The sequence below is a fragment of the Tamandua tetradactyla genome, chromosome 2, assembly GCF_023851605.1.
Source record: "Tamandua tetradactyla isolate mTamTet1 chromosome 2, mTamTet1.pri, whole genome shotgun sequence".
NCBI lineage: Eukaryota > Metazoa > Chordata > Mammalia > Pilosa > Myrmecophagidae > Tamandua > Tamandua tetradactyla.
The window spans coordinates 75,376,331-75,400,555 of record NC_135328.1 but is presented as its reverse complement, the minus strand read 5'-3'; the positions used below and the strand labels follow the sequence as shown (position 1 = coordinate 75,400,555).

The 24,225-nt window shown below is 38.7% G+C and overlaps 2 protein-coding genes and 2 pseudogenes across 2 annotated transcripts; 2 read left to right on the top strand and 2 right to left on the bottom strand.

The window, feature by feature from the left end:
* Positions 1–673: 673 nt before the first annotated feature.
* On the bottom strand, positions 674–1,183 carry LOC143656546 (interferon omega-1-like). Its single transcript, XM_077128600.1, has one exon. The coding sequence runs from the start codon at positions 1,181–1,183 to the stop codon at positions 674–676; it is 510 nt and encodes a 169-aa protein (XP_076984715.1).
* An 8,136-nt stretch (positions 1,184–9,319) lies between these two features.
* On the bottom strand, positions 9,320–13,288 carry LOC143656535 (polypeptide N-acetylgalactosaminyltransferase 1 pseudogene; annotated as a pseudogene).
* On the top strand, positions 13,163–13,886 carry LOC143656524 (interferon omega-1-like). Its single transcript, XM_077128598.1, has one exon. The coding sequence runs from the start codon at positions 13,323–13,325 to the stop codon at positions 13,884–13,886; it is 564 nt and encodes a 187-aa protein (XP_076984713.1). The 5' UTR covers positions 13,163–13,322.
* Positions 13,887–19,308: 5,422 nt separating this feature from the next.
* On the top strand, positions 19,309–19,961 carry LOC143660828 (EKC/KEOPS complex subunit TPRKB pseudogene; annotated as a pseudogene).
* Positions 19,962–24,225: the final 4,264 nt, after the last annotated feature.

Here is a 24,225-nt window from a genome sequence, read left to right as displayed (position 1 = left end):
ACAAATAATAGCGACAATGTATGCACCATCAATTGGTTTTGTCTTCACGTTTTCTCTTTTGCATCACGCTGGTAACCAATATTTCTTCCACGAAGAAAATATTAGTCATGTGGAAAAAGTTGGACAATGTCTACAGTCCTGAGTTCAAGGCTCTATGCTCATGGTTATTGAATGAATGAATGAATGCACTACTCACTTAGCAATTCAGTTTGCAAAATTAGCACTTAAGGGAAAGCTTATTTTTCTTCAAAGAACAGAGATGTCTTAAAAGAAATTTAATTATGATTTATAAACTACTAAAACAGTTTGAAATATATTTATTACAAAGCAAATGAGAAAATATTTTATGCAAAATAGAACATGTAAATACAAAAACTATAAAAATTATAAATTAATTGAAATGTTTACATAAATAACTATGTATTTTATGAAATAAAGTTCGGTTATGGGGCATTAGTTACATTTCATCAGATTCTGAAAATGTTTGGTCATATATATGTCAATAATACAGATGAAATATGCTAAATATAAATCAAATTATTTCAAAAATGAAGCAAAAAATATTGGCTTTCGAAATGACTGGAACATAAGTCTGAGCTTGGATGTTCATCTCTGGGAATCATTTTCCTTTCTAATTCCTGAGTTTCCTTGGGAGCACATGAATGAAGAGAAGTCATCTCCTGACAACCTTCCAGGCACAGCTACTGTTTTTCTTCTCTTGCAGATAGAGATGGATTCTCTGGAAGTATCTCCTCACGGCCAGTGTGAGGTCCTTCATTCCCAGGAGAGATCCTTCTTCTCCCATCTCCTGCAGCAAACAGGTCTCAAGGTCCTCCAGCTGGCGGTGAAGTCCTGAGAGGAGTTGTTCCAGGAGGGTCGTGTTCCAAACAGCAGAGGAGGCCTCTGTGTAGAAGAAGTTGAAGATCTGCTGGAGCATCTCATGGAGGACAGACAGGGCCTGGGCCTTCTGGACCCGGCTGGCCTCCACCATCTCCTGGGGGAATCTGAAGTCAGTCCTGTCCTTCAGGCAGGAGAGAAGGGAGATCTTCCCCATTTGTCCCAACACTGTGAGGGTCTCCTGCCATCCCATGTCCAGGCTCTGAGGCAGGTCACAGCTGAAGGAGCTGATGGGGCTGGAGAAGATCATCACCAACACCAGCAGTGAAGGGACTGAAAAAGCCATTGGTGAGTTCCAAGGAGACCCTCTTCTGGTTGAGATGGGGGACCGTGAGCTTCGAACCAGGTTCTCTGAGCACCTTCTTCCATACGTGCCACTTAAATATTGAAGACAAGCATTTTCATTTTCTGAATTTCCCCCAGATCTTGCTATTCCCCATTTTGGAATTTTCCATCTCCTCAGGGGCCTGAGAAGATATATCAGTTGAGTTCTTTCTGTATTCTTACGTTAAGAACTCAGTTTACACATTTAAAATCTTAGAATTCCCAATCCAGTGGGATACTTATAATCAGTTAATACCAATTTTTAATTGTTAGAGCTGTCTGGATCCTTTGTTCCATATGTTAAGAGCAACTTTAAAAAAATCATTTCTCGGCTTCTTTTTAAATCTGCTTCCCCACCCCCTCAGATATCCTTCATGGAAGTGTCGCTATACTCATCAGGTTTGAAAGGTATGTCCTTTATGTGCATAAATCTACTTCTGTTTTCTGTCATACCCTCAATACCAGGCACATGGTAATCTAAAACAAAAGTGCTCCATTGACTTCCTTCAACACACAGGAGCTTTCACCTGTTTCATGTTGGCATAGTTCAAAGAAGGTTGTCTCTCAGAACAAAAAGGAACTTGGTTCATATTTATCATCATTTTCTAGCTGGAATATATTTGCCCCCAATTTAAGTTGATAAGGAAAGCATACAAAGTGGAATTAAATGCGTGTGCATGTTTTTGTGTTTAAGTGTGCTTTTAGGCACAGCTGTATGGTCTGATAAGATGGGGAGAGTTGTATGATTTGATTGGATAATAGTTTCTAGTTTCAAAGACATATATTCAAGTGCATCATGATTATTATTTTTTTCAAAGCATCCTCTCATCTCATCTGTATTTCCACAAATTTCCTCTCATCTCATCTGTATTTTCACCTTTGCTATTTAGTTTAGTGTCCTTACAACACCTACAAACTTGTAGAATCATGCCTTGTAAGTGAGGAACATGTCAGCATACTTTTCCTAGAATCCTTTAGACAATCCTGTTTTTTGTGATGGTGGTTGTGGGGAGTGGAATGGTTGTGCATATGAGCCTACATTTCCTAGCTTCCCAAGTTCCTTCTGTTAATTCAAGCATCACCATATAGTTTGGAATGTATGTGAATGGCTCAGGATGGTCAGTAGTGACACACTCTTTTTTTTTTCAGGTGTACAACAACTCTCATATCTTCTTCTCTTTATAAGGGGAATAGTTTCTGCAAGAATTAAATCCATATACATTAAATGGTTTTATGATATGCAGTTTGCCAAATTTGGTTTTCTTTATTCTACTTAATTCAGATAAGTACTGAACCGCCCATGTTTGTAATGAGCCCAGACTATACCAAGATGCCCTCAAAATGAGTTATGTCTTACTATCATCAAAACATGCAAGCAGTTAGAATGTGTGCACTGGGATTTTTGTTGCTTTGTGGCAGAGACGTCCAGCTCAGTTCATTACTTTAGATTTATCAAAATGGATCACTAAGTGATCCAATTATTTTTTTACATTTTATGCATAATTTAAAAATTGTTCCCTCTTCTTTGGTATTTGACATTGCACTGATTAAATGTTTTCCTAATGTCCCTGTAATGTTTCTAATTTCACTTTGAGGTTTGTTGCAAAAAAGGGAAGAGAAAATGTAATAAACAAAAGGTAACTTATTCTCAGCATGATTTTCATGGCATCAGAATATTTGGCTCAATTTTAATATTCCTAGAAAGTAAAAGTAAGCAGTCATTGAAAAGTGGCACACATAGGCAAAAGGAAAATAAATGGTGAAAATTAAAAAGAGGAAGTGACATTTCTCAAAAACAACAATAATGACACAGCTAATGTCACCACCACAAGTCAGAGGTGTTACACAGAATGACAGGTTTCAGTGCAGCAGGTGGATGAGACTGTTGAAGCCGCAGGTGGCTCCAGAAGGAGGACACCTGGACTTTTAAAAAAGGCTGTTGCTTAAAAGACTAGTTTTTAACTTTAAAGTTCAGGGAATCTTTTTTCTTACTTAATTTCTTCCCAGTTCTTTTATCTCTCTTTTCATCCCCCTCCTCCTCCATCTGTCTCTCTCTGTGTGTTTTATTTTTCCACTAACCATAATATGCTCCAACTCCATGGATTTAGACAATCAACTGACATTAAACCGAGGGTGGCTTGTAACCTGAATGGCCATTCAAATAATTACAAGATATTTTACCTATCTCAGGAGCAAATAGATGTTATTTATTTGGAAGGGGTGTTACTTCCATACACATGTTCAAGTTCACACAAAGATGAAATTGGAACTAAATTGTGGGTTTTGTTTTGTTTTGTTTTGAGCTGAGAATTAAAGAAATGGAGGCATATCATCTTAGGGAAAGATTCATTTAGCTTCCATAGTTGACTGGGTTGCTTATCTCCATTACAGGAGTGGCTAACAGGTCCTGTGCTTACTTTTTCCTGATGTTACAAGTTCATCACAACAACCATCTTCAGGGCATCCTGACATAATGGGAACGATGGTCATTCCTGTGTAACAGGAGTGAGGTGGCAAAGGTCTCACAGCCAGGACACACTAGAGCTGTGACTTGAACCCGGGCTGCCTAGCCCCACAACCATGAGAGGCAAAGTCTCTTCTGAATCAGACATTTTCCCTGACATATGTAATATCAAACAAGTTCCTACCATCTGTTTCCCATTTGGTCCTATTCATGGGAAGCATCACTGGCTCTTTCCAGATAGACCAGAATCCATATGCATTGAATACAGGTCGTTTCACACCTATTAATTTCCAGTCTTGTCTTTCAAATAAATGATGTTAGTTCTTGGGTTCAACTGGATCTCTGAAACTCCCCTTTCCCACATGAGCTATTTTTGAAATTAATCAGAAGGTTAAAGTATCCATCTAAATTAGAATTTACTACTTTTCTTTTTAGAAGCCTCCATATTTCCATCAGAGTTCTTTAATGCTATGTTACGCACTCTTTGGAATATTTACTGCTTTTTGTACGTGCTGTGGGGCAGAGACTCCTCTGTCTGCTCCTGTGACAGACACTGCTCTAGAATCTAGGGACAGTGTTACTGCCCTCAGGGAGCTTACAGTCCAGTGAGAGGTCAGAAGTCAATCAACTACTTTGGTTGATGACTTCATTACCAGCGTGCAGAGAGCAGCTAAAGGCTTAAGGCTAAAGAGTTAAGGTGGAGGGAGGAGTCTTTTAGGGTTAAGCTATCATTTATATAACTTTTTGGTCACCTCAGTACCCTCTTTGAGTTTTTTATTTCTCCATTTGTAAAATATAAGTGACAATGATGATTATATCAAAGGGAAACTGTGAAGATTCGATGAAATTATGTTTGTGCATCACTTAGCTTAGAGCCTCTATATAATAAAATATGGCCATTAATATTAATATTATTTTAAAATTCTTTACAGATGCAATGAGGTGATACCATGAAAACCTTTGGGTAACATTACATTCCCTATAGTCTCCGTTCTCTGACATTGCCTAGAATTTTCTCCCAAGGAATGACCAAGAAGGTGTGAATAAATATGTTTTAGAGCTGTTGCAGATACTACATGGCACTTCTGCTTTGGGGTCTTCCATCTGGTACTCATGTTGATAGATGTTCTTTTTTTAATTGAATTCAGAAACACCAAAAAACCTTAGGAAGGAAACTAAAGGAGTAAAATGGAAAAACCCAGAAAATGAAAGCTTTTGTGCTATGACTTCCAAGTGTCCCCAGAACGTGCTAAGTCGAGGCTCCCTGTCCAGGCAGCTCTGCAGAGTTTTAGGCTCTGTACTGATGGCTCTGCTGAGGCTCTGCCCCTTCCCCACCTGTTGTCTGGCCTGTGTCGGGCCTGGAAGCTGTGGCCATCGGGAACCTTCACACTGGTGAGTCAGATGGAGAGAAGCTCCCTCCTGTCATGTCTGAAGGACAGGCATGATTCCGATGTCCTCAGATACTCATGAACGGGAACCAGTTTGAGAAGAAGGTGCCACTAATGTCCAGCTTGAGTTACTCCAGCAAATCTTCAACCTCTTCATCACAAGTGGTTCTTTTCTGGCCTGGGATGAGACCCTGCTGGACACATTCCTCTTTGGATCTCATCAGCACCTGATGACCTGGAGAAACATTTGGAGCAGGAAATGAAGGAAGATCAGACTCCCCTGGGAAGTGAGAGCTCTAGACTGACTGTGAGGAGGCACTTCCAGGAATCACAGTGTATCTGAAAGAGGAGCAACACAGTTCCTGCATTTGGGAGGTGGTTTGATTGAAATAAGAAGGTGGTTTCTCTTCAGTAACAAGCTCAAAAGAAACCTTCAGAAATAATGAATATGTTGATTCTCAAAACAGTTCATCTGGTCGACTGATTTGCTCTTTCCAAGACTAAGACTGCAATCTCCATCACTGTTTTTATGCCAGATTAAAAATAAATCATCACAAATATTATGGAGTCATAAAGTCCATAGCTTGGGCTCTTCATCATGGAGCTCTTCTTTCTATAGCTAAGTTATGTTTGGGGCAATAAAATTCAATACCTACTCAAATTGCCCATAATAATATGACTGGTGCTAGGTATTCTCACTTCCTCTTCATTCACGTACTGGGTTTATTTTTTGAGAAAATGCTTTGGATTATCTTTATATTAAGAAAGTGTGCGAAGCAAGAAAATAGTTTTCTTCAAATGGCATTTATTTCGCATAACTAAAGAATTTACAATACAGTCTTGTACAAAATACAATATTAAACAAATGTTAATGGACAATAAATACTTACATAATGTGAACAACATAAATATATCAATTTACACATTACAATGAAAATTATGAAGCTTTTTTATTTATAGCAAATGAAAGATGCATTCTCTGTTCTAAATGGCTTATGACTCCATAAAATCTGACATGATTTATTTTATTTTGCTTTTTGATCACAGAAATTAGTAATAAGACATCAAGTTTATTGACACTTTCAGCTTAGTGAAAATACAACTAACACAGCTCATAGAGTAAGAATAAAAATTCCATCTAGACCCTGCTTCATTTCAAATTTCCTGGATACAGACTTTATGTATTCTGTATTATGTCCTCTCTCCAAAGCTTCTACATGTCCTTGATGTCAATTAACTTGAACAGGATTCAAGAAACTGCGTGTCCATTCAATTTGGCAGGTTATTATAGTGATGTGACTTTCAGAAACATTCTTAAGCACAAGAAATAGTACTGCCTGCAGTGAGAGTCTTTGATAATCAAATAAAAGAAAAGCATTAAATATATTCTTATAACTAGGAAGGAAAAAAAATATGTACTTTTATCAGTGGACTGCTTTTAATATCAAGAAAACTTGGGGTTTTCTTTTTATAAGATTAACTTTTTTTGCATGGGCAGGTACCAGGAATCGAACCCAGGTCTCAGCCATAGCAGGCAAGCACTCTGCTTGTGGCCCACCTCAAGATGAACTTTTAATTGATACTCAGGTCATTTTGTTGTATTAAAAATCAGAGAAAAAGAAAACTTATTCAACTTAAATGGAATTTAGGGAAAAACTGCAGGATGAGTAATATGGACTAATAGCTGCACTTTTTTTGGCTAACATTAAAAAAATGCCAATTAAACTTTTTCAGTCAAATTTTATTTAAAAAAAAGCAGCAGATGAACATTACAACCCAAGAATCTTGACTAAGAAACATTGTCTCTTGACTATGAAGCACATCTGAGTATGGAATGTAAAAGGTTTTCCCAAAAAACATCAAATGTATCATCTCCAAATACCCAAATAATAAATCATTTCTGTAGATTTTTATTGAGTTGAATTATAAACAAAGATATGAAGATTTATTACTGTGGAAAACAAATCTGTAATACAGTAGTATGTATCCTGGGTATTAAGTATAACAAATTGAATCAAGTTAAGAAGTTGAAAATTTAATAAATTTTTAAATAATATTCTTATTCATAAACAACATACAAACACAAACATTCTTTACATACAAACATTCCATATATGATGTACAATCAATGGCTAACAATATCATCACTTTGTTCTATATTCATCACCATGATCATTTTTCAGGAACACCTGCATAACTCCAGAAAAAAGAAATAAAAAGAAATAAAACTCATACATACAATATTCCTCTCCCCTTCCTCTCACTGACCACTAGTATGTCCAACTGACCAATGTATTTGAACCTTTGCTCCCCCTATTATTTGTTTTTTATTCATATTTTTTACTCATCTGTCCATACTGTAGATAAAGGGAACATCAGACACAAGGTTTTCATAATCACATAGTAACATTACAAAAACTATCATTATACAATCATCTTCAAGAAACATGGCTACTGGAACACAGCTCTACAGTTTCAGGCACTTCCCTCTAGCCTCTCCTTTATACCTTAAACTATAAAGCTGATATCTATATACTGCGTAAGAATAACCTCCAGGATAACCTCTTGACTCTGTTTGAAATCTCTCAAACAGAGATTATTTTGTCTCATTTCTCTCTTCCCCCTTTCAGTCAAGAAGTTTTTCTCAATCCCTTGATGCTGAGTCCCAGCTCATTCTAGGATTTCTGGCCCACACTGCCAGGGAGGGTTACACCCATGGAAGTCATGTCCCTTGTAGAAAGGGAAGCACAGTGAGTTTGCTTGCCAGGTTGGTTGAGAGAGAGGCCACATCTCAGCAACAAAAGAGGTTCTCTGGGTGTGACTCTTAGGCTCAATTTTAAGTAGGCTTAGTCTATCCTTTGTAGGGATAAGTTTCATAGGGACAAACCCCAAGACTGAGGGCTTGCCTTATTGATTTGGTTGTCCCTGCTCCTTATGAGAATATCAGGAATTCTCCAAATGGGGAAGTTGAATTTTCCCCCTTTCTCGCCATTCCTCCAAGGGGACTTTGCAAATACTTCTTTAATTTAATAACTTTTTTGAGTGTAAAAGTCTACAAGCCACTTGACCCAAGAGCAATTGACATGTGTAACTTCTTCAATGAAACCAGATATTATGTTAAAATTCCATTTTTTAGAAGCCAGAAAAAATTATAATTCGAACACTCAGAGACCAAATAAAATTTTAAAAACTACTGTAGAAAAACATTAAAACTGTTTTCAAAGCACCATTTGTTTTCCAGATCAATTTCATCATCACAAGGGGAAAAAAAAGCATCCATGATTATCACAGATGAAAATAAAATAAATGTCATAGGAATCAGTTATTTTCCCCAATGAAGCAAAAAATCTATGCAGAAATTTGAAACTGTACTATAGCAAATTATACTTCCCAAAGTTCTGATTTAATTTTCTTTAAACCGTTTAATATCATTTTTTAAATTATTATAAAAATGTTGTTTACATGATTTTGAATCAGGTTCCAAATGTTTTATGTTTATTTTTGTATCAATATCAATATTAATATACTGGCTACTGGTCCTATTTAGAAAAAAAATCTTGGAACTCTCTTCATCATGATAGCACATTCAGCAGAAATTACTGATGTGCAAGCAAACCATAAAAAGTGCAGCTCTCCAGAAAGTACAGTTTCTTGGTTGTTTCATTGTCTGAATTTTCTTTACAATGATTCTTGATGAGAGACTCTCTCAGTCTTGTAAACATCAGTGTGCGCAGTCTCACTAGTATGTATTTCTCGGCCTTGGACAGGAAGGCTGGTTCACAGCTAGGGAAAAGCTAGAGGAGACTTAAGTTTTAATAGCTGATAAACCTTACATTCCACAGAGCAGGAAAGCACTTTTCCATTTTTGCTATAAAAGAATGTGGCAGAAATGTATGCTGAGGTAGCCCAGTCAATCCGCGTTTTTTTGTTTGTTTGTTTGTTTGTTTGTGTTTTGTAAACTGGGTCTCAGGATATTTCTGGAAGGGTGATATTTCGAAGAAATCGCATCTGGGACAGGCTTCTGTTGCACCCCCAATGCTTACCTCCTCCGGCGCTTTCCCCAGGCACTGACGCGTGTCCGCATGCTGCAGGCTGAACTTCACTGGGTCGCACTCCCACAGGTGACTGCTTTTAGGGGGTGGCATTGGAGCATCGTGCCGGACCATTAAGTTTGGAAACATCCAAGCAAAGGTCATCTGTTCTAACTTCTTGGTTGGCAGTATGAGAAAAAACCTGATAATCTCCTTCAGTCCATTTCTCTCTAGGGAACAGGATACCAGTGAAAAGTGAGCTTCCAGAGGAATCCACCCTAGGCCATGTCAGAACCCGCCGTGGACTCCACAGTATCATCACTGATCACATCAGCGACTGGACATGCGCCTGGTTTCCTGTCATGTTTGATCCTGGCTAAGAGAGGCTCCAGCCATGCCACTATCTGTTCACAAGACAATCTAAGAAGGTGACCTTCAGACACAGCAGAGCCTTTTAATCTAGTTCTGATCAACCCAGAACTTTGTTCTATTCAAATTACATGAACTGGTACTTTTAATTTCCTCACAGAACTCTCTAGAGGTCTTTTCAAAAAGTCTCTTTCACTGGCATCATCCACCAGAACAATATCTTCCAACATATGTCTCGGTGAGCAATTTATGGACAGCAATATGGACAGTTCGCAGAAGTGTGCGCCAAGCCTCACTGTGGAAAACAATCATCACACTTGTAAGAAGATTATCCCGATAAACCTTTGTTTACACCCTTCCAACCGCACATGTAGTGAAGCTCTGTTGAGGCCAATCATCTCACTCGCCAGTAAGTTGAACTGACTGATTTCAAACATCTCTTTCATATTTCCTTGATCGTCTTTAGGAATGACGGCTGACTTCCCCATTTCTCCAGGACCTTCATGCGCTTTTGTACCGCCGCTAGAACATCTCCAGCAGGAAATCCTCTTTCCCTTTCTCATCACATTTGTTGCATTCACTGAAGTAAACCAGCAGAAACAAATCCAAGAGCACCCAAATCAAGGAGGTGGCCAAGACTACCTTGAAATGTGCAAATTTTCTCACGGCACTTTAAGGCAGATGCAAAACTAAAACATATATATGTACATATCTAAATATACAAATGTCATGAAAATCATTGCAATCCAGTTTTATCAGAAAATACGTCCACAGCCTGGGTCAGTGCGTGGCGGCGGCGAGGGTGCTGGGCCCGCAGGGGCAGGGGCGGCAGGTCCCGCGGGCGCCCCCCTCCGGCCGCCTTCCGCCCCACAGCCTCCTCACCCACTGGCGGCGGCTCCTCCCGCGCGCAAAGGGGCCGACGCGGGACCCGCCCACGCCACCGCGCCAGGCCTCCGCGGGCTCGGCGCGCTCCTCGGGGCCGCAGCGCACGTCGCCGCCACCGCGTCAGCGCGGGGTCGAGCCGCAGGGCCGCCGGCGTCGTCAGCTGGGCGCCTGGGGCGAGGCGCAGCTCCCGTTCGTAGCGGCTGTGAGACCTTTGTCACCTCGCTCCCGTTACGCGGACGTGACCGTCGTTCCCGCTGCCCTGGGGTGTCCTGATGAAGGTTGTGCGATGGACTAAGAACGACACCGGGAGCAAAGTCCGCACAAAGCCTGTCAGCCACTCCCGGCGCGGAGCAAACCACCCAGCCGGCTGCGAGGCTAGATGGATGCGTCCCGAGGTCACGGGCCTCCACGCCTTTATTCTCAGTCCAATAAAACACAAGTTTTGTCACTCATTTCCTCTCTGCGTGAATTTGAATATGTGGATGGAAGCAATGTCCTGTCTAAACGTAACATCTGCTCGCTCCCGAGACACCTGACCTCTCTCACTCTTTAAATGGCCGTTCAGTGTGCAGCCAGTCTAGGCTGAGAATCAGTTGTTGTGACTAATCCGTGGGTTTGGGGCATCTCTGTGGTCAGTGGAAAAATAAAGCCTAGAGACAGACAGAGACAGAGAGAGAGAGGGAAGGAGAGGGAGAGGGTGTGGAGGGGAAGATGGAGGAGACCAGTCAGTGTACAAGCCTCTGAATATCGTCCTGTGACTAACTCTGTAGAGTTGGATCATCTTTGTGGCCAGTGGAAAAATAGAGAGAGGGAGAGAGAGAGAGAGCAACAAAGATGGAGGGGGGAGGGGGTCGATGATGTAGAGAGGGAAAGGAACTGGGAAGAAAGTAAGAAAAACAACTCCCTGATCTTTCAAAGCTGAAAACTAGCGTTTTAAGGAAAAGTATCTTTTAAGATCCAGCTGCCCTCTTTCTGGATCCATCTCTGGTTTCAACACTCTCTTTCCCCTGCTACGTTGAAACCTGTCATTGTGTATAGCACCCCAAAATTGTGGTGGTGTCATTAGCTGTGTCTTTTTTTCTTTTCAGGAGGGAAGGTATCACTTTCTCTTTTTGAGTCAGCAGCATTTACTTTCCTTTTGTCTATGTGTGTTACCTTTCCATGACTGTGTACTTTCACTTTCTAGGCATCTGAAAAGTTATACAAATCTTCTGATGTCACGAAAATCATGCAGAGAACAAGTTTGGTTTATTTTGTTTTTTCATTACATTTTCTCTTCCCTCTTTGTGAAAACGTCAAACTGAGGTTTGTCGGGTCATTAGGAAAACTTTTACTCAGTGCTAAATAATCTCCCAAAGAAGAAGGAGCAATTTTTAAATTATGTAAAATATGTGAAAGAATAAATGCATCACTTCCTCATTATTTTGATGCAGCTAGAATAATGGACTGGGCTGGACAGCGTCTCTGCCAGGAAGCAATAAAGAAATCCAGTGTACACATTCTAACCGCCTGAACAACTCAACATTATTAATCGCTGCACTTTACTCATTTTGAGGACAGGTTAATCATCTTTGTATAGTTTGGGCTCAGTGCAATGACGGGCAATTCAGTACTTATCTCAATTAAGTAAATAAAGAAAACCAAATTTGAAAAACGCATATCATTAAGCTGTTTAAGGTATATGGATTTAATTTAATTATAAAATTAATTTAATTTAATTTAATTCTGATGGTAAACTCTTCCCCTTAGGAAGACAGGAGGCTATCAAACTTAGCGTACACCTGAAAAAAGAGTATGTCACTACGGAAAACTTTGAGCCATTCATATACAGACCAAACTATATAATGATGCCTGAATTAAGATGAGGAAAATTGGGAGATTAAATAATATAGGCGCATATGCACAACAATTCCACTCCCAACCTACCATCACAAAATATAGGATTCTCTCAAGTGTTCTAGGAAAGGTACACTTGACATGTTTCTTACCTTCAAAGAATGATTCTGAGAAGTTTGTGGGGGTTATAAGAAGTCTAAACTAAATACTACCAGTCCAGGCTGTGAGGACAGGGTGTACATTAATGGAAATACAGGTGAGGTGAGGGGATTATTTGGAGAGATATAATAGTGCACTTAAATATAATATATCTCTTTAGAATTAGAAACAATTATCCAACCAACTCATATAACTCTCTCCATCCAACCAAACCGAACAAGTGTGCATACACACACAAACACACACACAAACACATTCACACACATCTAATTCCACTTTCCGTGGTTCCATTATCCTCTGAAAGTCAGGACAAAGATACCCCAATAGAAAATAGGGATAAGGACGAACCAAGTCCTCTTCTTGATCTGAGAGCTACAACCTTGCATCAACCACACCAGCATGAACAAGGTGACAGCTCCTATGGGTTGAGGAAGTCTCTACAGCCCATTTGTTTAGGGAGATACCAAATGCCTGATTGAGGATATGACGGAAAACACAAGTGGATCTATGCACATAAAGGACGTATCTTTCATACCTGATTAGTACATCAGAACTTCCATAAAGGATATTTAGAGGGTGAGGAAGAAGATTTTACAAGAAACCTGTGACTGAAATTCAAGGTTGTACTTAACATGTGGAACACAGGAACAAGACAGTTCTATCAGTTAGAAATTGATGTTTATTAAAGTGTAAGCATCTCTTTGGATTGGGAATTCTAATATTTTCATGGGGAAGCTGAACTCTCAATGTAAGAAAACAGAAAGAATTACAACTGATACTCTTCTCAGGCCTCTGAGGAGACGGGAAAGTCCAAAATGGGGAATAGAAAGGTCTGGGTGAAATTCAGAAAATGAAAATGCTTGTCTTCAGTATTTAAATGGCACACATGGAAGAAGGTCCTCAGAGAACCTGGTTCGAAGCTCACGGTTCCCCATCTCAACCAGAAGAGGGTCTCCTTGGAACTCACCAATGGCTTTTTCAGTCCCTTCACTGATGGTGTTGGTGATGATCTTCTCCAGCCCCATCAGCTCCTTCAGCTGTGACCTGCCTCAGAGCCTGGACGTGGGAAAGCAGGAGACCCTCACAGTGTTGGGACAAATGGGGAAGATCTCCGTTCTGTCCTGCCTGAAGGACAGGACTGACTTCAGATTCCCCCAGGAGATGGTGGAGGCCAGCCGGGTCCAGAAGGCCCAGGCCCTGTCTGTCGTCCACGAGATGCTCCAGCAGATCTTCAACCTCTTCCACACTGAGGCCTCCTCTGCTGTTTGGAACACGACCCTCCTGGAACAGCTCCTCTCAGGACTTCACCGCCAGCTGGAGGACCTTGAGACCTGTTTGCTGCAGGAGATGGGAGGAGAACAATCTCTCCTGGGAATGAAGGACCTCACACTGGCCGTGAGGAGATACTTCCAGAGAATCCATCTCTATCTGCAAGAGAAGAAAAACAGTAGCTGTGCCTGGGAGGTTGTCAGAGTGGAAATCAGGAGATGGCTTCTCTTCACTCATGTCTTTACAAGAAAATTCAGGAATTAGAAAGGAAACTGATTCCCAGAGATCAATGTCCAAGCTCAGACTTATGCTCCAGTCATTTCAAAGGCTATATTTATTGTTTCAGCTATAAAATAATAGGGTTCAAATTTAGCAATTTTTAACAATATTATTAAGCATATGCAAAACTAAACTTTCTCAGAAACTCAACCTGTATCTAATGACCTGTGTGAGCTTTATGTCATAAAATATTTATTTATGTAAGCATTTCAAGAAATTTGTTATTTTTTTACGGTTTTTGTATTTATATGTTCTATTTGAAATAAATATATTCATCTTTGCTTTATAATGAATACTTTACTTATTCTTTGGAAGTTTTATAAATTCTTATTAAATTTGTTTTAAGACATTTTCATTCTTTAAAACAAAAAAGAACGTTCTCTGAGGTGCTAATTCTGCAAACTAAACAGGAAATTAAGCAGTGCAGTGGACTCATCCATTCATTATTCATTCATTCATTCAATGACCTTTGAGAGAGAACCTTGAGTGAGGACTTTAATAATCAAAGGACATGGACATAAAAAAGTATGTATAAAATTCCTTACATTTGGGTTCTGGGCTACACAGGAAAAGCAAACATGCCTGAGCAGTGAGTATTGTGGCAAGAGCAAAACATTGGCTCCTGTGGAAATTCCAATGGGATCTAACAGGTTCAAACAAAATATCTGGGGATGTGTCTTTTCCCAATCCTTTACATGACATCTTTGTACATTATTGTCAAAATGGTCACGAAGAATCTAGGTAGAGCAGCCTTAGCCATTCAGGTGTAAAGAGTTTTCTTTGATATTCTAGAACAATTCCTGCTACAGACTCAGCTTTCTTGACTTGTCCATCCTTGGAACTCAGGACTGCAGATGCAGGCCACCTCTTTCCCACATGGCTAATATTCCCTTCATGGAAGAAAGATTTATTACCAGAGCAATGCAGAAGTGAAAGCACAAAGACAAAACCAATCGATGGTGAATGCATTACAATTGTTATTTGTCTGTCATATTCAAAGATTCTCATTCCCAAATACTTTTAACAATATAATGCAATTATGTCATAACCAACCAAAAGGACCCTGGTCTTTTTACTGAGAGGGGGATAACATGAGCCTCATTTGGTCTCTAAATCCAGGGCCTAGCCCAGGATTTCTTAAGGATTTTCACACACTTTGTAAATTCTGACACCATCAGGTAAAGAAAACTAGAACCACCTTCCACTTCCTAATATTCCAAAGCAAATGGAAAACAGGATAAGTGTAATGAGCCTTCACGTTTAGAAAAAGAAAGACTGATAACCACCCAAACAGGGATTTTAAGCTAGCAAATCTGTCAGCTTGCTTCACAAGGTTGGAAAAATTTATCTGCATTTTCTAATATTGGGCTTGAATTGAATAGAAGATAGCAACACAATGAATAACCTTGGATTGGTTCCTTCTTCTACATGAACTGTCCTTTTCAGATTGCATGTAAAATTTTTCTTTAATAAAAAGTGTAACATTTTATTATGTTGGCCTTATACAGTTTGAGCCCTTCTGATTGCTGTGAAGAAATAGGTTCAAACGTTGAAAGCATCACCCAGTACAAGGTAGAACTCACAGGCAGAGAGTGAGGCACACGCTGTCTCCATTCTCCTCTTCCTGTGGGCAGCAAGGACAGGTCACAGCTGGAGCAAAGTAAATCATTTCATTGGGAAGAAATCCACCCCACTCTACTATTATTCTGTTTTGAGTGACCTAATCAATCACATTAGAAATGACTTTTGTGTTCATGAGATAAAACTAGTTACTGGTGTAAAACATCTTGTGGCTGCATGTCACTTTCTTAAGGAAATTGTACACAGTGGTTAGAACACTTAGAGTCCCACTGGGCAGTCCCACTTCACAGACTTCCCACCAGATCTTGTCCTGCTGGTCTCTGCTCATCTATACTCAGATCTCTTTTCAAATATGAGAAATGATCTTTCACTCTATCTTAATTATTGATTATTTTGCCACTATCCTTATTTATTCCTCAAGAGTACCTACACTCTTCTTAGGAACTCTATTGCTTTCCATAACACCTTTTCTATCATCTTTTTCACTCTTTTTTAATTGCAATCCTTCATTTTCAAAAGTTTGTCAAGTTTGTCTTTCATATAAGGACATCATTTCTGATCTGTCATTTCTGCTCTTTTTCTCTTATATTTAGGCTCTAATCCTGTTGTTACATTCTTACTTTCATTGCTCTCTTCACTTCTTAGATCTCTACTCTTACTGCATTCTATTTTCAACTTATGAAATATCTGTATATGAAAGTAAATGGAAGCCTCACCATGCCCTGGCATGCTTTGGATTAATAAGTTAATCCTTATATTGTCTTCCTTCCGTGAGCAAACACACCCTGATTCATAATGCAATTTTATCTAAAGAGGAGAGCACGATAACTTGAAAATTTCAGCTGTGAAGGCCACGATACAGAGAAGAATGGGTAAACAATTGAGATTTGTAAAGGCAGAAGTCTTGCACATGCAGTGTTTCTAATGTAAAGTAGAATTGTAGGCAGCTTTAAGGCAAATTCTATTGCTTCAGGGGAAAGCATATCACTGAGAACGTCATCTGGGACCTCTGTGTGTGTGTGTGTGTGTGTGTGTGTGTGTGTGTTTGAGTCAATATTTGCACTCTGCATTGATGGTGACTGTGTGCTATGTGGTTGACTCAGTATGGCCGCTTACCCCCAGCCATCAGCTAAGCAACACTGCATGATCCAAAAGATCACATATTCAGCATCTAACACAGGAGTTGAGAGTCTAGAAGGAGACTTGAAATGCCAAAACTCACCCTGGACTGTCGTAATAAAATTTTTCCTTTGCTCACATCTCCACCTTCAGTCGTCATCTAGTTTTGTTATTTTTCTATATTCAATAATTCCAATTTGGGGAGAAATTCTCCTGGTAATTACTTTTTTGGGTGGACTGTATGGGGACCAAGGAGTGAGGAACTTAGGTTAAGACCAACCCCTGTGGCTAAGGAGCAAGATTCCAATTATGTGTGGTGAGAGTGGGTCCCATAGTAGAGATTTGAAGGAGACAATTTCCCAGAGGAAATTATTAAGTATATTTTCTGCTATCAAAGCATCATATATTTCTAAAATTAACCTTCTTAGTCATGATGAATTAGTCTACTAATATAATTTTGAATTATGTCACACTGGAAAGGCTACGGACTTGGGGAAATATCGTTTGGCTTTAAATGATAGTAGGCCAACTTACCAGCATCTGCAGCTTTTAAATCTTGCATATAGTAGATGCTAAATAAATGATAGTTATTATTATTTACCAGCAGGCAGTAAAGAATAAGTTGTCGTAGTCTAAAATGTGATGATTTTTATTAATGATTTATAAATGTTTTAACGAGGCTCTATTTCCTGATTTAACTTACAATGACGCGGAGTCCAAAACACAAATTTATTCTATAAATAAGTTTTCCCAATTCTTTTATACTTCTCATTTTTCTATATTATTTTAAGAAAATATCTATTGGACTGAATTTTCAATAATGCATTGTTTTTGTTCACATTTTTATATATTTCTAGAAATTATTAATGACTTTTATTTGCATTTGCATTTGAGTTCAGAATTTACTTATGAATTACATTTGTTTCCTTATATATTGACACTGTTTTTAAAATTTAACACTTTTTCATTGAATCTTATAACTATTACTCATCAAGAACTCATTGATAGTAATATTGTGACCTGTACGTCTTTCCTTCATCGTCTTCCTCTATCTCTGCAAATCATTTCCTTTAATTTTTTATTTTTTGTATTATTTGATTTTAGGCATTTGTCTCTACTGAGAACAATTACGGATTTTTAAAAAATGAATCAAGAGTTTTCCTTTTAATAGGGATGCTGTATTGGCTAGGGTTCTCTAAGAAACCCACTCAGCAGGAGATATCTGCAGATATAAAATTTATAAATGAGTTTCTCAAAATAATGGAAATGCAGAACCCAAGGTCTGCAGGGCAGGCCACAACCTGGTAGCTTCAGTGCAGGTCTGCAACGAACTCTCAGGAGAGGCTGGCGGGACAACCGTGGGGATGTAAGGTGCCAAGGTCTGCAGGGCAGGCCGTGAAGCTGGCGGCTCCCATTGAAGGTCTGGACGACTCCACAGGAGAGGCTGGCCGGCTGAGCCAGGAAGAGCGACTGCCTCTTCTGCAACCTCTTTCAAAGCGTTCCGGTGATGAGATTGAGCATCACTCGATATATATCAGACAATATGTTCTAAAATCAACTGAATTTATCTTTCTAATTTTAACTAAAAATTTCACCAATTTTAACTCATTCCATGGCTCACTCCTAGTTCCTTCTAGGACTATTACTTTTAGTCAGCCTGGTAAGTGTGGACAGCTGACATGATGTGAGTAGATGTACCTGGGAATTTAGGTTCATATATAAACAGGTGAGATGATTGAAAAAGCTAGTGGTTAGAAATTGATTCTGCTGTATTATTTTGCTCACAAAGTGATATTCATTTTGAATGTTCTTAGGATGACAGCAATTTGATGCAGTGTCCTATATTAGTGCCATATTCTTAGGAATGGTCAGAAATCTTGTGGTCAATAAGGCAGTGGTCTACTAGGATTAAATGATTTTCATATTAAAATGAAGCATACGAATGTAACACAATGTGACTGACGTGCTGGCCTAGTTTGTAAGCTGGCTCTGAATAGAGTTCCACTGTGGGATGCAAAATTTTTGGATTGATGGTAAGGCTGTTGCCATCATTACCACAACTTCTGTATGCTTTTCAGACTTCACATTTAAAACTGTAATGAGGTACATTCACACTTAAGGAAAGAACTGAAAGTTCTTCTTTTTTTGTTTGTTTTGTTCTTATTTGTAATATTTTTTATTTGTTTTTATTTATAATATTTATAATATTATTTATAATATTTTTATTATAAACAATGAACAATCATACAAACATTCTTGAGGTAAAAGTATTTTTGACATGGAATACAATCAGTGCTTCACAATATTGTCACATAGTTCTGTATTCATCACCATAATCAATATTTAAACATTTTTTGCATCTCTCCAGTAAAAGAAAAGAGAAAAAAGAAAAAACTCATACATGCCATACCCCTTACCACTTCCTTTCACTGCCCTCTAGTATTTCAATCTATTTGATTTATTTTAACCTTTGTTCCCCTTATTATTTGTTTATTTCTTAACCATATTTTTACTCATCTGTCCACACCATAGATAAAAGGAGCATCAGACACAAGATTTTCATAATCATGCAGTCACATTGAGAAAGCTCTGTAATTACACAATGTTCTTCAAGAAACATGACTACTGAAACATGACTCTACAGTTTCAGGTACTTCCCTCTAGCCACTCTAATATTCCATAAACTAAAAACAGGATACCGCTTTCCAGACGCACCAAAGACCCTACCGTGAGTCCTCCCTGCGTCGGCGCAGGCGGGAGGGATCCATCTTATTTATGAAATGCAGTTAACACATCAGCTAGACCTGTTTCCAGAATGCAGAGTAACACTTCTCTTATTTAAAGTTGTAAAAAATGCTGGAGACTTGAGAAAAAAGGCCATGGAAGGCACCATTGATGGCTCATTAATAAATCCTACAGTGATTGTGGATCCATTCCAGATATTTGTGGCAGCAAACAAAGCAGTTCATCTCTACAAACTGGGAAAAATGAAGACAAGAACTCTATCTACTGAAATTATTTTCAACCTTTCCCCAAATAACAATATTTTCGAGGCTTTGAAAAAATTTGGTATCTCAGCAAATGATACTTCAATTTTAATTGTTTATGTTGAAGAGGGAGAAATACAAATAAATCAAGAATATTTAATATCTCAGGTAGATGGTCATCAGATTTCTCTGAAAAATCTTCCTGAAATAACAAATATTACAGAAGTCAAAAAGATATATAAACTCTCCTCACAAGAAGAAAGTATTGGGACAGTATTGGATGGTATCATTTGTAGAATGTCAACAAAAGATGTTTTGTGAAATGTGAGAAATATTAACAAAATTTCAATATTAAAAAAACATTGATTTTCAAAAAAAAAAAAAAAACAGGATACCTATATAATACATAAGAATAACTTCCAGGATAACCTCTCAACTCTGTTTGATTTCTCAGCCACTGACACTTTATTTTGTCTCATTTCTCTCTTCCCCCTTTTGGTCAAGACGGTTTTCTCAATCCCTTGATGCTGAGTCACAGCTCATTCTAGGATTTCTGTCTCACATTGTTAGAGAAGTTTTACTCCTGGGATTCATGTCCCACGTAGAGAGGGGGAGGGCAGTGAGTTTGCTTGCTGTGTGGCTGAGAGAGAGAAAGATCACATCTGAGCAATAAAAGAGGTTCTCTGGGGGTGCCTCTTAGGCCTAATTTTAAGTTGGCTTAACCTATCCTTTGTGGGGATAAGTTTCATAGAGACAAACCCCAAGATAGAGGGCTCAGCCTATTGATTTGGTTGTCCCCATGAAAGGTCTACTTGAGCGCCATGTGGTCTATCCCTTTCTCTTGGCTCACCAGGACCTTTAACCAAAAGGCACATGAATTGGCTAGGTCTGAGTATAGAGTTTAGGGACAGAGCATATTTCATCCATCTATCACTGTAAGCCTTTAATGGCATTTTTCTTTTGGTGACTTGTAAGTTGCTTTAGTGACTTGCTAGAAAGAGATATACCAGAACTAGAATCACTTTTAAAAAGGAGAATTAAATGTTACAAGTATGTATTTCTGAGCAAGTGAAAGTGCCCAAAATAAGGCACCAACAAGAGGTGACCTTCACTCAAGGAAGGCCAGGGGTCTGGCACACATACATCAGCTGTGTGGCCACATGGCTGGCATCTGCTGGTGCCTTGCTCCTGTGCTCTGTTGCTTTCATTGCTGTTCCTATGGGGGTTCCTCACTTTTCTTGCTGTGCTGGTTTTCAACTCTTGGCTTCCCTTGGCCCTCTCCAGGTTCTGGCTTGCTTAACTTCTGATGGAGATGTCTGATGGGCTCCAAGCATCTCCAAACATCTGTGTCTCTCTTCTCCAAGTGTTGGTGTCTGTGTCAGCTCTGCTCTGAAGTTTCCGTAGGCTCTGTCAATTCTGAGATTTCTACAACGTGTTTCTTCTTTTAAAGAAGAAAGTAAATTAATCCAGACCCTAATGGAGTGGGTGGAGTCACATCTCCCTTTAATCAGAGGTCACTTCTACAATTGAGCGTGTCACATCTTCCTGGGTATAATCTTATCAAATTTCCAGACTGTGGTGTTGAATCAGGATAAAAAACAGCTGCCCTCACCAGACAGGATCAGGATTAAAACATGGCTTTTCAGGGCTACATAATCCTTTCAAACAGGTACATCTCCAACCCCAAACTGGATCAAGCTAAACAATGAGAACACAGGATTTTAGGCAACATTCCTTTTCTGTGCTCCATTTACCCCCCGATCTGGAGTCTTCCTTTGCGTGGTGAAACATCCCTTAGCTAAGATGTATAATCCTGGAGTTTTACTGGCATCTGCTAGATGTGGGTATAACCTGGTCTTCCAGCCGGGCATATTGAGTTCCCTGCCATGCAGCAAACTGTGAAGAGTGCAGGACATTAAAATAGGAAACAGAAAGACCATTTTGAGGTCCTCTCCATTAAAAAAATAATAATACACAAAATATAAATAAGAAAGAAATTCCCATTATAAAAGTGAAATTCATGATTGCAAATCACCATCATCTTCTTATTCTAAAGCTTACCTTATGAACCTGGATTAAATCAAGCTCAGACACAGATAATACAAGGTCACATAGAAAACTAAACAGAATAAGGTAGTACTTGCTTTAGCTGTATTTATAAAAGCAAAAATTGCTCCTGACATTTGTCATTTACTGACACAGTTCAAATTAATGTTAAATAAGGGCCCACATTTGTTTGTGAAGGTGATTTCCTCAGATTCTTGGGAATGGAAGTAGAGACCAGTGACATCCATGAAAATGGCAGAGTAAAAACACCAGAAAAATTTTCTCTCTATAAATGGAAAAAAAAAACCTGGAGAAAATTGCCAAAATTGACTTTCTCAGAAATCTGGAAATTAACCAAAGTCTTACAAAAACCTGGGAACATTTAATTCAAGTAAAGTAGCTGAATCTTAGTAAAGAAGAGCAAGTGTTGCAGCATTTAACTTTCCCTAGTCCTCTCCTGAACACACAAGCACAGTAGGAGACTTGAAGAGTAACAGACTGCATCCCAGGTACTGGAGGCAGCAGAATGGAGCTGGAATGCCTTCACACCTTCTTTCCCAATGATGGTCATTATTTGGCCTGTCAGTGCAAAGAGCTCACTGGAAAGGGGTATCTATATTTTATGTGTATCAGAGCTCGCCCAATGCTGAAATTCTCCCTGGAGAGCATTTCTCAAAAACATTTACAGGCAAAAGTTTTAATATATTGGCTACCTGAGGCAATGGGTAAGGAGAACAGTAGGGCCAAACAATAGGTGAGCCTAAAATCTTAGAAGAAAAAAGAGAGGAAGAAGATGACCAAAGGGCTTTGAAAAGCTTGGTCATATTCCTGGGAATCTAGAAGTGCCTGCACAGTTTTTGAGCTGTGCATATGCTCAGGGAAAACCTGAAAATGACCTCATCTCCCACTCTGGCTATTCTTAAGGCTGGGCGTAATCAGCAGGTGAAGACTAAGGCAAAGTTGTGAGCTTCCTGGTTGAGTATTGAGGGTGTGTCTCAACATGCACACACATGAGAGAAAGAAATACTCAGAAAGCTAGAATAGAAGGAAACTTCTCCAACACAATAAAGGGTATTTATAAAAAACAAAAACAAAGGTGAACCTATAAAAACCACTGTTAATATCATCCTTGATGGTGAAAGACTGAACAACTTTACTTTAAGACCAGGAGCAAGGCCAGGATCCACTCCTTCTCCATTGCTATTTAACAGTGGACTCGAAGTCCTAGCCAGAACAACTAGGGAAGAAATAAAAATGAAGACTTCCAACTTGACGAGAAGAAGTAAAACTATCTCCAAGTGCAGATGACATGATTATATGTATGTATATATATAGATATAGATATAGATATAGATATGTACAAAAATCTGATTAGAAGTAATCAGCATTCAAATTCAGCAAAGTGCCAGGATACAAGATAAACATGCAAAAACCTATTGTATTTCTATATGCCACTTATGAACACTTTGAAAATGGAATTAAGAAAGCAATTCCACTCACAATAGCATCTAAAAGAATATAATATTTTGGAATAAATTTAATCAACGAGGTGCAAGAACTGTATACATGAAACTATAAAACCCCGTTGAAAGAAATGAAAGAACCCTAAATAAATGGAAAGATATCCCATGTTCATGGATGGGAAGACTTAATATTGTTCAGAGCTCAGTACAACCCAAAGTGATCTAGACATTGAACGCAACCCCTATCAAAATCCCAATGGACTCTTTTGTAGAAATGGAAAAGTTAATCATAAAATTCATATGGAATTGCAAGTGATCACCAAAAATAATAAAGCTTGAAAAAGAAAACAAAGTTGAAGGACTCACATTTTCTGATTTCAGAACTTCTTAATAGCAACAGTAATAAAAAACATGATAATAGCATAAGGAGACATTTATATCAGTGGAACAGAAAAGTTGCTAAACAACTCAACAACAAAAGGATAAACAACACAATAAAAATGGGCAAAGAACTTGAATAGACATTTATCCAAAAAAGGTATACAAGTGGTCAAACAGTACACATAAAGATGCTCAACATCAGGAATCATTAGTGAAATGCAAATCAAAATTACAATGAGATACTTCTCCATACCCACCAAGTTGGCCATAAAATAATAAAATGGACAGAAAGTTACAGTGTTGACTATGATATGGAGGCATTAGAACACTTCTACAACACAGATGGAAATGTAAAATGTGTTGGCCATGGTGGAAAACATTTTGTCATTTCCTCAATAAGTAAAATGAGAATTAACAGATGAACCAGCAACTGCATTCCTGGGCATAGATCACATAGAATTGTGCCTAGGTATTTGAGAAAACCTTGAACATGATTGTTCATAGAAGCACTACTCAAAACAGTAGATACAACACTGATGTCCATCAAAAGATGAATGCATAAATAAAATGTTGTCTATCCGTGTAATGGAATATCATTCAACCATGAAAAAGGATGAAGTAAGGAAAGATGATTCAATGTGGATGAACATTGAATACATTATGCTAGGTGAGAGAATTCAGTCAATAAAAGGCTGCATACAGTGTGATTCCATTTATATGAAATACCCAAAATAGGCAAATATAAGT

What these genes read in the sequence shown, in the direction of transcription:
- LOC143656546 (XM_077128600.1), bottom strand. Translation starts at nt 1,183, where the DNA reads ATGGCTTTTTCAGTCCCTTCACTGCTGGTGTTGGTGATGATCTTCTCC.
- LOC143656524 (XM_077128598.1), top strand. Translation starts at nt 13,323, where the DNA reads ATGGCTTTTTCAGTCCCTTCACTGATGGTGTTGGTGATGATCTTCTCC.